Source organism: Podarcis filfolensis (assembly GCF_964270895.1).
Source record: "Podarcis filfolensis genome assembly, chromosome: 15".
In the NCBI taxonomy this organism is placed as follows: domain Eukaryota; kingdom Metazoa; phylum Chordata; class Lepidosauria; order Squamata; family Lacertidae; genus Podarcis; species Podarcis filfolensis.
The window spans coordinates 41,793,384-41,808,934 of NC_139618.1; the positions used below are offsets into that span (position 1 = coordinate 41,793,384).

The 15,551-nt window shown below is 45.9% G+C and overlaps 1 protein-coding gene and 1 long non-coding RNA gene across 4 annotated transcripts; one reads left to right on the forward strand and one right to left on the reverse strand.

The window, feature by feature from the left end:
• Positions 1–2,247: 2,247 nt before the first annotated feature.
• Positions 2,248–5,854, reverse strand: LOC310750720. 3 transcript variants are annotated; one of them, XR_014542188.1, is made up of 4 exons: positions 4,779–5,852; positions 4,645–4,670; positions 2,960–4,425; positions 2,248–2,696 (listed from the first exon to the last, which is right to left on the reverse strand). It is a non-coding gene; the product is annotated as an uncharacterized lncRNA (long non-coding RNA). The 3 variants fall into 3 exon arrangements; XR_014542186.1 differs by having other exon boundaries at positions 2,960–4,670; positions 4,958–5,854; XR_014542187.1 differs by having other exon boundaries at positions 2,960–4,670; positions 4,779–5,854.
• A 2,832-nt stretch (positions 5,855–8,686) lies between these two features.
• On the forward strand, positions 8,687–15,348 carry NKX3-1 (NK3 homeobox 1). The gene is made up of 2 exons (XM_083589126.1): positions 8,687–9,000; positions 10,200–15,348. Exons 1-2 carry the CDS (start codon positions 8,733–8,735, stop codon positions 10,607–10,609), a joined length of 678 nt encoding a protein of 225 aa, XP_083445252.1. The 5' UTR covers positions 8,687–8,732; the 3' UTR covers positions 10,610–15,348.
• The last annotated feature ends 203 nt before the right edge of the window (positions 15,349–15,551 follow it).

Sequence of the window (15,551 nt, forward strand, 5' to 3'; positions counted from 1 at the left end):
GGGCAGGGGCTGGAGCTTGGAGAAGGTCCTGCTGCAGGGCAGCGTGATGGCAAAGTGCTCTCAAAATAATACCTTTGGTTTCCTATTGCTTCATAAATCTTTCTTTTGTGGCTGCTACGGGGATCCAGGGGTCGAGTTATTAGAAGGCTACTGAAGTTTCCTAAAGATGTGGCTCAGGATGCAAAACTGGCCGCTGGGGTGGGGAAGGGAAGGGACCGTTGCGAATTGTTAGGGGGTGGACAGAGTCCGCTGAAAGCATTCCACAAAATGCCTGCCTAATATACAGCATTACAAAATGAGCTCGTCGAGCTGGGATCCCAGCTGGTGTCAATCTGCATGCCTTTTTTTAAAAAAGTAGTTTTTAAAAAATATTTTTCATGTTACAAAACAAACAGATAAACAGGGAACGGTACACTATCACCTCCACTTTCCATTCATAAACGGTTTTTTCACAGTTCATTTACCTTTAGTGAAAGACTCTTTTGTCTTGGACATCTTGCAGTTGGGGGGATTATTCTTTCGTTCTGTTGTCTAATGTTAGTGTAGGGGTTTGTAGAGGCTACAATTGACATTGGACTTAAGTCAAAGGACGCTAAGTGAGCAGGGATGCCCCCTTCCAGATACCTTAAACCAGGAGTGGGGAATCTCAGGCTCAAAGGCCTTCCCATCTGGTCCTCAGAACTCTCCCTAAGGCCCTTTACTGACCCTGCATTTCCGGGGTTCTTGAGGGTTCTTGCCTGCTTGGAAAGTGTCAGAGAATCATAGAATTTGTAGAGTTGGAAGGGATTCTTGCATGTCTGGATGGAGGATAGCTAGAGAGGGACATGTCCGTGTGGCAGCCCTCCACATTTGTTGCACCACCACTGGCATGTGGTCCTTGGATGCCCAGAAAGGGATGCAATCCTCAATTCCCCACACCTAATAATAAACACAATAAACTAGAGCACCTGCAGTTCAATCAGTTTGTGCATCTCATAAATCAAGGCTGAAAGTGACCCATTCCCTGTCTCACTGGAGTGCTATCTAGCCCAGGTATGGGGACCATTTGGCCTTCTAGATGTTACTGAACTACAGCTCCAATCAACCCTGGCCTGTGGCCATGCTTGCTAGGGCAGATGGGAGTTGTAGTTTAACAATATCCAGAAGGTCAAATGATCCCCACTGCTGTTCTAGCCCCTTTAAGCCAGAAGTGGCTTTTAGCTGGGCAATCTTATTTATATATTGCATTATAGCCCTCCTTTTGGGGGTGTATGGGGAGTTAGGGGAGGGGTTGTCCCTCTAGTGGGGAACACATTGTGCTCCTTCTGGGGTATTTTGTCCACCTTTTGTCCTCTCACCTGTGGCTCCTAGAAGCTGCCAGATGGGGCTCATCCACCTGGGAAGGTCACCCATCTAAGAGAAGGAAAACTCTGATCCTAAACATCTCCTGCCTTGACCTGCTTGGTGTTGCTGAAGTACAGCTCCCATCAGCCCCAGTATGTGCAGTGCCCAGTGATGATGGCGACTGAATTTCAGCAGCATCTGGCAGCCCAAAGGTTCCCGACACCAGCACTACTGAAATAAATGGGAGCACCCTGGGATCACTGCTGCAGTGAGACAATGGCCTCGTCTCCTTGTCCCTCTCTGCACTGCCCAACCCAAGCCTCTTGAGTTCTCTTGGTTCTATTCCCACTTCCTTGTGGAGGAAGAAAAGATGGCAGTTAACGATTAGAGACCAAGGTTTACGTTTTGGTTTTATCATGCCCTTCCTCCAAGGAGCTCACATTCTACCTCACCCCAGCAGCCTTGTGAGGTTAAGTCAGGCTGAGATATGTCTATGATCATCCACTGATGATCGATCCACTGTGATCTTCCCATAGGGGAAATAATAACCTTTTACTTAGACAAGAAAGGGTTTCCAGTCTTCCTTAAAATATTCTAAATTTGTATCTTTTAACAGTTCCATCCATTTTGGCATCTCTGCAATATGCCAAGATTTTGATCAGGTGATCATATCAAAGGGGATTGTGAGTTGGGCCCACCCGTACCTGGAGATGCCAGAAATTGAACCCGGGTCCTTCTAAATGCTAAGCATGTGTTCTGCCACTGAGCTACAGCCTTTAAGGGGGGGCAACTACCAGGACACCCTTGACCTCTCTCCTTCCTAAGTAAGGTTAGGGTCAAATTGCACTTCCCCATGATCAGGGGAAACACAAAGGGCCAGGCTGTCAGGGATGCAGCAGCATGAAGAAGCAAAGGCAGTTTTCAGTGCTCAGTCAACTTTTTATTCAAGGAAATGAACATACAGCTCAGCGACTTCCCAGTAGGTCTTGCCCCTGTGTAGCAGTTGTCAGGACTGACGGTCCCTGCTTTCTAGGGCTCCTCCTCTCCCCAGCAGCCTCAAACAGCATCTGAGCATCTTTGGCCTCTGTTCCACTCTCCTCATTATTCTGTGTGTTCTTGGAGACAGGGCTGGAGGGGAGATTGTCACAGCAGGAGAGGGAGACTCCCTGGATTCCTCAGCAGTCTCTTGTTGCCCCTCCTCTGCTTCAGCCTTGGAGTCTGAACTGCTCCCTTTCACAGGTTCTTCCTGCTCCCGAAACTTTGTTGCCCCTTCAGCATCCAGATCCTCCTCTCCATCTTCTCCCTCTGACCTCCCCTCAGTGTCCAAATTGCAGAAATTGGCCTCTTTGCTTATAGTGACCACTGACACATGGCTTTAAAAACAAAAAAAGGAGGAGACTAATTTGCAAATGCTGTATATGTATGCACATTTAAAAATGATTGCTACCCTACTGAGTCATACAAAATAGAATGTTCTCTCAGGGAAAAAACAAACTTAAGAGTTACAAAGAAATCTGCTGCAAAAGGCTTCCACTTTTGACGACTCAGTCACTGCAACCTGAAAGAGCCATAGCACAAACAGTTTCATACAGAACACAATACAGATTTCCTCCCTAGCCAAGCAAGGGATACTCACCTAAATGCATGTCAATCATGGAATACCATCTCGACTAAAGCAGCACTGTCCTAGTGCTGGTGACTCTCACTGCAGGGTTTCTCTTGATGTATCAAGAGCTCTTACTCACATTGCATCTTTCTCGTCAACTGAACAGATCTGCTTCAGGTACAGTGAATTCTGGGAAGCCTGAAGAAAGGAGGAGCTGGAACAAAAGAAGAAGTGCTCTCCTACCTCAGGTGAGTCTCATTGTGGTGACACGGAATAGGGCCTCTTCTGACGACTCAGGCACCGCAACCTGAAAGAGTCTTAGCACAAAGAGTTGCAGATGGAACACAATAGCAGGGGAGCGCAGCTCTCGTATACCCTTGACCGAAGAAAGGTACACTCCTCCAATCTGGGATGGTCGTCCTCTTCCACCGAGTGCACCGCTTCGGGAGGGATGCACATGGAGCGGTGAGGGATACAGCATAATCCACCCCCTTAACGCATTTGTCAGTGAAATCATAGGCCATTATTTTAGAGTTATTCCTACCACAGCCACGTTACCTATTGGTGATAGTTTTGCCTGCCCTGTTGTATAGTTTGTCCGTTTCCCATTGATTATGTAATCTTGCCATTGCTGCTGGAAAGGCCAGTCCTTTCAGTACAGCTCTACTCACTACAGTGCTTCTCAAGCATTCGTTCTCCCTCCACTGGAATCCTCCACTTGCAAGACACACTGGAGACATATTCCAGAGTTCAAGGCTCCATTTTGAGATGGGAATATACAGAAAGGAGAGACCTGTACAAAAGCATTGCATTGAAAAAGATCACTGAGTAGTCTTCATCCAAAGACTAATTAGTTTGTAAGGTAAATAAAACGTTAAGACTTTAAAGTGTCTTAGCACAAGAATTGCAGGTGGAAAAGATATTTTCTCTCCAGCCAAGCACAAAATACTCACCTAGAAGCCCTTCAGTCAGAATACATGCAACTGCATTGTTACTTTAATTATGATGTAGCGTTTCAAGTTTACTTGTTAGGTGTTTGCACTTGTCGCCACTTCTGACAAATCAAGAGTATTTAAAAGTTACCTTCCTTCAACTGCAGCGCTAGTTTCCAGATGGGAAGTTACTGGCAAAGGAAGCTGACTGCTAGATCTGGTTTTTAAATTGGTATTTTAAATATATTACCTTCAGTGCTAGAGGATCCAAGTTTTTTGTATAGAGTCAACGCTTTGTGTTGTCTCAGCAATGAGCTAAATAGCTGTTCCTAGAAGATGCTTAGCGAAAATAAAATAAAATCCAAAATCCATGGTTATTACCACTAGATAATCACGTTACACATCAGGGGTAATTTTGTCTGGCCTGTTCCATAGTTACCATTGAGCTCCATTTCCCAAATCTTTTTGTAATCTTGCAGGTTCTGCTGGAAAGGCTTAGTGGAGTTGATGTTCTCGTCTGCTTCCTCATTTGATCCTCACAAGAACCCTGTGAGGTAGGTTAGGCTGAGAGACAGAGAGCTTCATGGCAGAGGGAGGATTTGAACTCTGGTCTCCCAGGTCCTAATCCACCACTCTAGCCACTCTCAGGAACTTCCCTCAGAGAAAGCACTTTCCCACAGGATCCTGGACTTGCCATGTCCCTGAGCAGTCCCTCTCCAGTCACCATCACCAGATTCATCCTCAAAATGCCTTATTTGCCTATTCAGCAAGTTTTTAACTTACCTGTCTTTCTCTCCTTCCAAGGCAACCTGAGCAAACATGAAATCAGAAGGATCGGTTTTGTCCTCTCCCTGTCTTCTTTGCTCTTTTTTTTCTCCACATGCACATTTCTAGCTTCAGCCACCAAAAACTCAAACTTTCCATTCATGAAATGTCTAGTTGGCTTTTCAAAGAAAAGCCTTCTATTTTCCCTACTCATTCTCCCACGGCTTTAAGCAGACTTCATATCCATGTACCCTTTCATGTGCTCCTTCTTTTCATCCAAATACTCATTATTTTGAAAGGTAAATAAAACTTGATTCCCCCCTTTACATACCTTCATTTATCTTTATTTTCTCTTGGCTTTTCCAGTCCAGTATTTTTAATTTTCCTGGTTCTCTTTAAAATCTCCATCTTGGTATTTTTTTTCAGTTTTCAGTTTAAATTTTGCATGGCTAAACTCTTTTTGGGGAACTTTCTCAAAGTCCCTCATCAGTCTACAATTTACTGTCCCTGTGTTATTAGGATTAAGTCTTTTTTGATCTTCTATTTTTCTTCAGCTTCCTTCTAATTTAAAAATTAATGCCTCTCCTAACACTTTTTAGGGACAAATACCTGACTAAGATATATTCGTGCAGTATTTGAAATCAACCACAGCAGAGATCACATATGAAAATTACCTGTGTCCCTTTTTAAAGTTGTAAACAATGAATTTCAGCAGAGTGAAATCCCTTCATATACTCTAAAAAAAATTCCCAATGGTTTTGAAAAGCAATCTAACCTAAACTGGTTTCAGTTGCCCTTTCAAACCTGTTTCATCTTCCCCAGCCTCCCTCTCCTAATCCCTCTGCCCATGAGCTCCTTCAGCTCCAACCAGTGAGAGGGCTAAAACCAGCATCACAGCCAAGGACAGGCTCACTCACCGGAATGCCGCTCGCTCCTTCTGCCACCAGGAGGTCATAACCACACATAAAAAAGTCCCTTGCAGCATCAATACAGTGGGTGCAAATGTCTTTATTTTTTACATGGGGTCACTTTAGGGCTTTGATGGGAAATGAGTATTTTCTTTCCAAATTAATACATTCTGGAAATACAAGGGAATTGAATTTGTAATCCACCCAAATCTCATGGATTACAAACTACAGGAACATGACCTGTACAGGAAAATAAGGGAAAGACTATGGGAAGAGGGGCTGGCTTGGATCTCAGTGGCCCCCATTGAATTATATGCAATCTGGGGCACAGCTGGAAAGGACAGCAGTTGCTTCTCACTCCTTATATTTATGCTGTGTATACACAACATTCTATGACAGAATGAATAAAGACTGGGTGCTTGTTGCTGTTTTTTTAAAAATGGCTTACAAAGAAAGTGGGGGGGTAATTTTAAATCATTGCTCTTGTTTTTAGCATACTGGCTGTCTTTCCCTTGAAAATTGCTTTGTTGAAATATAATACCTGGTTGGTGGATGAGAGACAGTTAGAGGTGAGAGACCATGTGAAATTGCTTTGGATATGGTTTTATCCTGCTATTCACCTCAGTTGTGTAATGCATGATGTCATTCATCCAGTTGCCATTGCCAATAGATTCAAAACTCTCCTAATCAGCATTCATTTTTAAAGGAATCTGTCTTGCTTGGTGCACTTCTTTCTTGCACTGGGCAAGGAAAACATGGCCACGGAGAGAGAGCAGAAGGCTGATCTGTTAGAAGATGGTAAACTGGTATTTTCCTTTAACATTTTAGCAGCTTATTTGAAAATGGGGGCTGACTGGTAGTGTTCAAAATAAAACCACACTTGACTTGTCTAGCTTGATATCATAACTACATATAATGTGACTGCAATGAAAGTTTTGCTTGAGATAATAGCTTTTTTGCATGACTATTCAGTAGTTATTCTTTTCATACCCGGCAGGAAAATGTCAGTGTCATGATAGATAATTTCACACTGGGAAAAATGTTTCATTAGGGGTCCATCTGGTTCACTCTGACAGTGCACTCTGAGAGACTGCTAAGATTTGGAATACAGTGTTATTTTGCTGTTAGGCATTGGAACAAACTCGCTCGAAGGGTGGTGGACTCTCCTTCCTTGGAGGTTTTGAAGCAGAGGTTGGATGGTCACCTGTCATGGATGTTTTAGTTGAGATTCCTGCATCGCAGGCGGTTGGACTAGATGACCCTCGGGGTAGCTTCCAACTCTGCAATTCTATGATTCTATGAATGATAGAATCATAAAAATCTTAAAAAGCAGAGAATCTTAAAAAGCAGTGACATCACCTTGCCAACAAAGGTCCGTATAGTTAAAGCTATGGTTTTCCCAGTAGTGATGTATGGAAGTGAGAGCTGGGCCATAAAGAAGATTGCTGAAGAATTGATGCTTTTGAATTATGGTGCTGGAGGAGACTCTTGAGAGTTCCATGGACTGCAAGAAGATCAAACCCATTCATTCTGAAGGAAATCAGCCCTGAGTGCTCCCTGGAAGGACAGATCCTGAAGCTGAGGCTCCAATACTTTGGCCACCTCATGAGAAGAGAAGACTCCCTGGAAAAGACCCTGATGTTGGGAAAGATTGAGGGCACAAGGAGAAGGGGATGACAGAGGACGAGATGGTTGGACAGTGTTCTCGAAGCTACAAGCATGAGTCTGACCAAACTGCGGGAGGCAGTGGAAGACAGGAGTGCCTGGCGTGCTCTGGTCCAGGGGGTCACGGAGAGTCGGACACGACTAAACAACAACAACAACATGAATGATGCCATTGTGGTTACTCCTAGACTGCAAGCCTAAAGCTGCCATCTTGTGTATTCTTCCTGGGGAGGAAGCCCCACCAAATTCATCCATGGAAGTGAGCTTCATGGCTGCAACCCCACGCATAGGAACAAGGGAAGCTGTCTTATAACTGAATTAGGCCAGTGCTCCCATCTGGCTTTGTATCAATGACAGACAGTGTCTCTCTAAGGATTTTCCCCAGCAGCCTTATCTGGAAATGCCAGGGACCTAATCTGTGACCTCCTACATACAACACACAAACTCCACCACTGTGTTATAGCTGTGACCCCAAAGCACATTAGTCAGATCACTGGGACTTCCTTCTAAGCAGAGTTAGGATGGGGCCAGGCTGTCAGGGCTGGAGTCAGATGCAGGTCAGCATGAAGAAGCAAAGGCAGTTTTCAGTGCTCAGTCAACTTTTTATTCAAGGAAATGAACATACAGCTCAGCAACAGTTCCCAGTAGGTCTTGCCCCTGTGCAGCAGTTGTCAGGACTGACGGTCCCTGCTTTCTAGGGCTCCTCCTCTCCCCAGCAGCCTCAAACAGCATCTGAGCATCTTTGGCCTCTGTTCCACTCTCCTCATTATTCTGTGTGTTCTTGGAGACAGGGCTGGAGGGGAGCTTGTCACAGCAGGAGAGGGAGACTCCCTGGATTCCTCAGCAGTCTCTTGTCACTTCTCCTCTGCTTCAGCCTTGGAGTCTGAACTGCTCCCTTTCACAGGTTCTTCCTGCTCCGGAAACTTTGTTGCCCCTTCAGCATCCAGATCCTCCTCTAAATATTCTCCTTTTGAACTCCCCTCAGTGTTCCTTGGGGGTTCTCCACACTGGCGGAGGAAGTGGGGTGCAGTGGGTGCAGTCCACTCTGGGTGTCATCCCTGTGGGGGGGGGTGACATCGCTGTGCTGCCGCGGGTGCACATCTAGCTCCACCTCTGGGATTAAATCCGGGTTAAATTGGGGGTCGGGCTGGCATTTTGATTACATGGGAGAAAGTCCCACCAAATTCAGAATAGCTTACTTCAGCATAAGCGCGCAGAGCGCTCGGGTGTCGAGCCTTAGGTGACGATCCTCTCTCCGCAAAATTTGAGCCCAGAGGGAGAAGGGCGGCCCACTGACTTCCCTCGGCCTTGCCAAATCCCCGCTGAGAAGTCGCGCGCAAGAGCGCAGCACGCCCCGCGCGGGCGAGAAACCGCGCGCTCCCTAGTTCAGTGCGCGCTGCCTCAGGATCGCAGCCGGGTGGAGGAGGAGGAGGAGGAGGAGGAGGATGGGTGAAGAGGCTCCCCGGCAGCGGGGAGGAGCGCCAGGCACCAATCCCCGCCAGGGGCCCGCCTGCCCTCCGCCACCCGCTATAAATGGCCCTCCGGACGCCTCGGGAGCACCACTTTGGCCGAGCGCCGGGGCGCCCCCTCTCCGGCACGCGGGTCATGCAGGCCCCCGAGGCGCGCCCGGGCGGCGGCGCTGCCCGCCCCAAGCAGCTGACCTCGTTCCTCATTCGGGACATCCTGCGCCCCGGCGGCGCTCCCGCCTCGGAGCCCGGCGGGGAGGCGCGTCCGCCGGCGCGGAGGGATCGGCCCGGGGCCAGCCAAGCCCCCGAGAAGCCCGGCGCGGCGGACGCGACAGGTAAGGGGAGGCAGGAGGGTCGGGCCCGGACCTTGCTCCGTTCCCCACTCGGGGCTTGGAAGTTCTCGGAGCAGCCGCTTAGCCTGGCCCACCTGGCAGGGGTGTTGTGCGCGGGGGAAATGGCGAGTTATGCTGCTCCGCGCCCCGGGGAGGAGGGCAAGGGGAGAAGCCGATAGGTGGCCCGCAGGCTGCAGGACCTTCAGCTCACGGATCGGGCAGCGGCTGCGTGTTGGGGAATTGCTTTGTAAGTTTTGTAAACTCTTGTCCAGATTTTAAAAAGGAGGTTCCTGCAGGAGGAAAACCAGCATGGTTCCTGTAGTGTGGCCCTCTGTCTGCCGTGCTAGATTTCCTCTTGCAGGAAGGTTTATATATGGGGGCAATTAAAGAAATGTTTTCGTTGCCCCATTTGCAGTCTGAGATGGTGCGGTCTGTCCTGTCCCTTTGCTGCCTGAGTCTGCCATGTGAAAGGCAGAATAAGCTGAGACCAGCTCACAGTCCCTCAGGGTGAGCTTTGTGGTTGTGGGGGGATTTGATCTCTCCAACTAAGTCCAACGCTCTTAACCACAACACCCCACTGCCCCATTTGCACCTTATATCTAAAGCAGTATCTAAATAATCACAGATTTCCCTAAAGAATCCTGGGAATTGTAGTTTGTTAAGGGTGCTGAGAGGTGTTTGGGACCCCTTGTCCCACCACAGAGCTGAGCAACCACTTCCAAAGTTGGGAAGAGGGATTGCTTGTTAAACCACTCTGGGAATGGCACCTCTGCAGCGGAACAGGGGTCTCTGAACAACTTTCAGCAGCCTTGATAAACTACAGTTCCCAGGATTCTTTGTGTGGGAGTGGAATCCATGATTGCTTAATATGGTATATTGCCATTTCTACATGCATGGTTCAGAGGGGGCCTTATAAGCAAAATGCAAAGATCAAGGAAGTACACAGAATGTTGTGTTTTCATACACACATCCCATGTGCAGAGTGATTGTGTGGTTTACAGTGCAGGATTTGCTGGAGAGATCAAGGTGGCCTAAATATGCCATTTGGTTGTAGGTTGTGTGTGTGTGTGTGTGTGTGTGTGTGTGTGTCCTTCCTTCCTTCCTTCCTTCCTTCCTTCCTTCCTTCCTTCCCTCACCTCCGTCCCAAATTTTTGGTATTGTTTAAATAGGTCATAACTTTCCCCTTTCTGCTTCTCTACTAGATCAGTCTGCAGAGGCCTTCCTCTCTCATTCTGAGAACACCCCCAAATCCTTACCGAGACTCCCAAAGCAGCAGAAGCGTTCCCGGGCTGCCTTCTCCCATATGCAGGTCATAGAGCTTGAGAAGAAGTTCAATCACCAGAAGTACCTGTCTGCACCTGAGCGAGCCCACCTAGCCAAGCACCTGAAACTCACCGAAACCCAAGTGAAAATCTGGTTCCAGAACAGAAGATATAAGACCAAGAGGAAGCAGCTGGCCTCAGAATTTGGTGGACTTGATAAGAACTCGGCAATTCCAGCCTTCAAAGAACGTGACTTCTCCAGGGCTACTCTGGCCCTTTCTGTGTACCACAGCTACCAGTATAATCCATATGTCTACTACCTGAATGGCTGGAGTCCAGTCTTGTGGTAACTAATATACTGAGTGATCTGCTTGCCACAGGGTCTAAAAACACTCTTCAGCCACCACCCAGCCACTGACTTTGCTACAGTGGGATAGATTGCAAGTCAGACTTTGCCAGAGAGAATTGGCTTCTTCCTGTTTTATTTTTTTCTCCTCTATCTTGGAACATCCAGGGAGCTCACATGGTGCTCTTGAGCTACAGCTATGGTGTTTGCTTCCCATGGTGCAATCTGGGTGGCATACAAAATAAATATTATAAAATATGCCTCCATTCCTGCAAGGGATCACATCTTTCCTCGAAAGTCAGTCTGCAAAGTAATTCACAACCTGCATATAATGTGCAGCACGTTTCACGTGTAGGGAGAGAGATACTACTATATTGTGAGAAGTGCACCGAATGATGGAAACTCCAGAAGTGTTCATCCCTAGAAGAGGCTGCCTGCTTCAGGGAAAGACCAGCGCTCAGCAGGTCAGCACATGTTTTTTGTGCAGAAAGCCCCAGTCCAATCCCTGGCATCTCTAGTGAGAAAGATTGGGCAGTACAGCAGTCTTGAACCTTTTCTGGCCTGACACACACACCCCTTGCCCCCAAGCATGGATTTGGGGACCCACTTCTTAATTATTAATATTCTTTAAATGATAGATTTGTATGGTGGCCGGGCTGCTTTTGTGGTCTGCCTTAAGTCAGGCTGTGATCCAGTGGTGCAGAGAGCCAAGCTGATGCCATCCAGATGTTGTCAGACTCCAACTCCCCCCATCTCTGGCTATTTGCCATGCTGGCTGAAGCTGATGAGAGTCCAGCCCATCTGGAGGGATCCAGGCTGACTGTCCAGGCACTCCTGGGAAGGGATAAAGCTCAGGGGTAGAGCAGTTGCTTTTCATGAGGCAGGTCCTGAGTTCAAGCCCAGCATTGCCAGGTAGGGCTAGGAGAGAGATTCCAATAGTCTGACTTGGTATAAGGCAGCTTCCTATGACCCACCATTTGAGGCTGCAGATGATGGGTGGAGAAGGACCTTTGCCTGAGACTCTGGAACAGTGTCGGTCAGTGTGGTGACCTCTAAATATTGTTGGACTCCAGTTGCCCACCAGTCCCCTAGCCAACACGGCCAATGGTTGGGGATCACATAATGTGCTATTTCACCATGTTTGGTGGGTACCACATTGACTTCTCTTGCTATGAAGAGATGCTGGCAGCCAGGGTAGACAACAATGGGCAAGAGGGCCAAATAGTCTGACTTGGTCAAACCCAACTCCCTGTGTTTCTTTGTTGTGTCACTGTATGATGAGCAGTTTCCTATCACAACAGAGAACTCCTATCAAGTTTCATGCATTTCTTTCAGTGCAGAGGAACAGCACCTTCACACTGCCTTTTGTGTTTCTGGGTGAATTACTGCTGTGGCTTTGCTTTGTTTTTATGTAAAATGTATGCCCAGAGCAATTATGCAAGACTGTGGAAAGCTGCCTTACACAGAATCAGACCACTGGTCCACCTAGTTCAGTATTACACTGACTAGAAGTAGCTCTCTAGAGAGAAATCTTTTCTTACCTGGGGCTTCCTGCACTTTGCTGCTGAGCAGAGATTTAACTTTCTGCTTTTTCTTTCCCAGAAAGCAAATCTCTTCTGGGATATGAGATGGAGCATGTATTCAATTTTATTTCCATGGAACGGTGTCTGTGCTTTGGCTAAGACATCAGGAAAACCCTGTGTTTAAACAGAGGCAAGAGAGAGTGAGCTTCCCTCAAGGAAAAAATCTGTTAGGTGGGGATGGAAGGCTCTCTGTTTCCCAGCCTTCAAATACAGCTGTTTGGGGTGGTTTCTTCTACCTCCATTGTGTCTGCGATGGTGGTGCAGATGTTTGTGAAGTCGCCAGCTCTGAATAGTGCAGCACACAGCTCCCCATCTTTCATAACCTTTAGGAGACATCAGAAGGCAGCCCTGGGTGGGATTTTTTTTTAATGTTTAATGTTTTGTCATGCTTTTATATATGTTGGAAGCCACCCAGAGTGGCTGGTGCAACCCAGTCAGATGGGCGGGCTATAAATAATAAAATTATTATTATTATTATTATTATTATTATTATTATTATTATTATTGAATAGGGTGTCCCTATTTTCATGAGAGAAATGTTTGAGGGTATGTACAAGTCCTTCTGAGAGCACATACCCTGCAAGTGTGCCGGTTTTCCAGGGACAGTCCTGGAATTACAGAAGCTGTCCCAGTTTCTGATTTTCCTTTTTCCTCCCCTCCACGTCTTGGAGAATAATTAAAAGTGTGTGCATGTTTGTAGGTGCAAAAACAGAGACCTGTTTCTACTGAAAATAAAATACCTGCACCAAATGCAGGAAGCAGTGAATCTGGCATATGAAGCTCTTCCTATAATTTTGAAGGAAAGGTCACCAGTCCATTTTCAATTCTTTAATTGCAATGCTTTAGCAGCCAGCCATTTTTAAGGAAACACATGAGTGTTGATTCCTTTATTGTAGATGGAACCTTACACTGTCAACACAGAAGTAAGTCCCACTATAATCAGTGGAGCTTACTCCCTAGTATGTTCCTGATCATTCTCACAGTTTTCATCATCATCATCATCATCATCATCATCATCATCATCATTTATTATTATTTCTGACAATTACCATATCCCACCTTTTCCCCTGACAGGGACTCAAGGCAGTTTACAGCTAGAATTTTATTTCATTCTATTTATATGTGGAAGGTGTTGTACATGATCCCTTCCCTCACACATTTTTTCTTTACAACACTCCTGTGAGGTAGGTTTGGTGGAGAGGCTGTAATTGGCTCAAGGTGACTGATGTAGATGTGTATATGACATCTATGTGTTTGGCAAGACCAAACGTAGGGGAAACTTCCTGGTGTGGAATAGGATGTCCCTCGTTTCATGAGAGAGATCTTGGAGGGCATGAGAGCATCAAAACATCAAGTCCTCTTGCTCCTTGGGGACTTGAGGAAAGTGCGTTCAAAACCTGTGGTAGCAATGAGCCTTGCACACCAGCCATGCTAAGCTGTGGACAGCTGAACTTTTAGAAGTTTAAGAAGGAAAACAATTAGAGGAGCAAACGCAGCCTGTAGCCATTAGACTGCCTCACAAGTACTTTTTATTGGCTTTTTAAAAAGTGCTTGTGCGTGGATTTCACATTTAAACCTGCCCAGAAATGGGACAGAGCAGACTTCAGGCTATATATACACCATACATTTAAAGTACATGAGTCCCCCCCGCCCAATCCAAGAATGCTGGGAACTGTAGTTTGTTAAGGGTGCTGTGAATTATAGCTCTGTGATGAGTAAACTGTTTTTGTTCCTTACTCCTACTTTCTGGGGTACTTGACAGAGCACTGAAGCAAGGCCTGCACCTTTCTTTTCTTTTCTTTTATTGTAGGTTTGTTTGTCTTACACAGAAGACACAGCTTCCTGTGATGGCAGTAAACATGCATCTCTTCTGTGATGCAGTCCTCTTCCACACATAATTTCTCTTCTCACTAAAATCAAGCATATTTGAGGGAAACCCCCCCCTCCACCCGCCAGCCTTCTCTGACATGCAGAAGCAGGAGCTGCTACCTTCCGTTTGAAGTGGTGCAATCAGAATCAGTGTTAGTGACTTATAAAAAGGCAGGTTGCTCAAAATCACACAATTTATGCACCATAAAAAGACCAAATCCAGCCTGTAAGCAAATAATATGCTTAGTTGCTTCCTTTAGCATAGTTTATAATCCAGTTGTTTGCATATTTACTTGGAAGTCCTGTTGTATTAAGTGAAGTTTACTCATGTGTATATGTTTCCAGGCTAATGAGTCAATCTTCTGTATCCCTCCTCAGAAGTCCAAGTGAGTTCAGTTAGGCTTCAGATAAGTTTTACTTTTCAGAGCAATCCTATACATCTTCAGCCAAAAGCCAATCCTTTTCCACACTGTGTTCCATGAGACCTCTTCCAAATAAGTGTGTTTGTTTAGAATTAACCTTAATCTGCCTTAATCAAGAGATGCTGGCACTAATCCATGCTAGAGTCACCTCAAAGAAGTTGTTTGTTTTATTCCTTCTGTTCCTTTCTCCAAAGAACAATAAATTGTGACAATAAGCTGTATAAGCTTCCCAGATAAAGGCAATTTTTACTTTTCTACTATTGTTGGAATTGACTCTTTTGTTGACAGCCACACAAAATGATGTTATGCATATCAGCAAGAAGTCTGACTGAACAATTTATATGTTAAAACCTACTTTGGCGTTCCGGATTTCACAAGTATATCAGCAAGTGTCGGAGCTGTGTGTTAGCCTTCCGCACAGTTAGATGTGCCGCTCATGAGCACAAGAACAATTCCCATATCTGACGAACATTCACTAACTGTGCAATCCTATAGGTGGGACACTTGGAAGTAAGCCCTGTAAAGTTCAGCAGGTCTCTCTGAGTTCAGTGGGACTTACTTCTGACTAGGCATATAACTGTGTTGTAAACCCCTAAGAAGCTTGTTTGATATCAGAAAGCTGATGTGTTGTGGGAGGGACATTTAGACTGTATGCACACTAACCCATTTGTTACACAAATGTTTCTTCTAGGGCTGCTGGTTGAGTCAGGTTTCTTAGTTGCTTAGTCCTCTGCCTTGCATTTTAACCAATCAATTGTAAATTAGTGTGCATACTGCTAAAATCTCAACAGAAGTGCCTTTGTGAGATATTGAAGGAAGAGTGAGATAAGTTATGATTGAATAAATGTTGCTGTTTGCTGGAAGGAAAAGCTATCTTGAGTATTTTCTGTTTAATTTCTCATTGCAGTCATGCAACAGAACCAAAATCACCTCAAGAAATACAGAGAGATGGAGCGGGAGAGGGAGACAGATGTGTGCCCTTAAATCCCAGCCTCACCAGTTAAAATGTATATCCAATCATCAGTGAAACCAGGGACTTTCAGATTTTTTTCCTGAGAAACATTGAGGTTCC

Excerpts from the sequence above, each read along its gene's own strand:
- NKX3-1 (XM_083589126.1), top strand. The coding sequence starts at position 8,733 with ATGGCCCTCCGGACGCCTCGGGAGCACCACTTTGGCCGAGCGCCGGGG. Across the intron at positions 9,001-10,199 it reads CGGCGCGGCGGACGCGACAG|ATCAGTCTGCAGAGGCCTTC; the intron begins GTAAGGGGAGGC and ends CTTCTCTACTAG.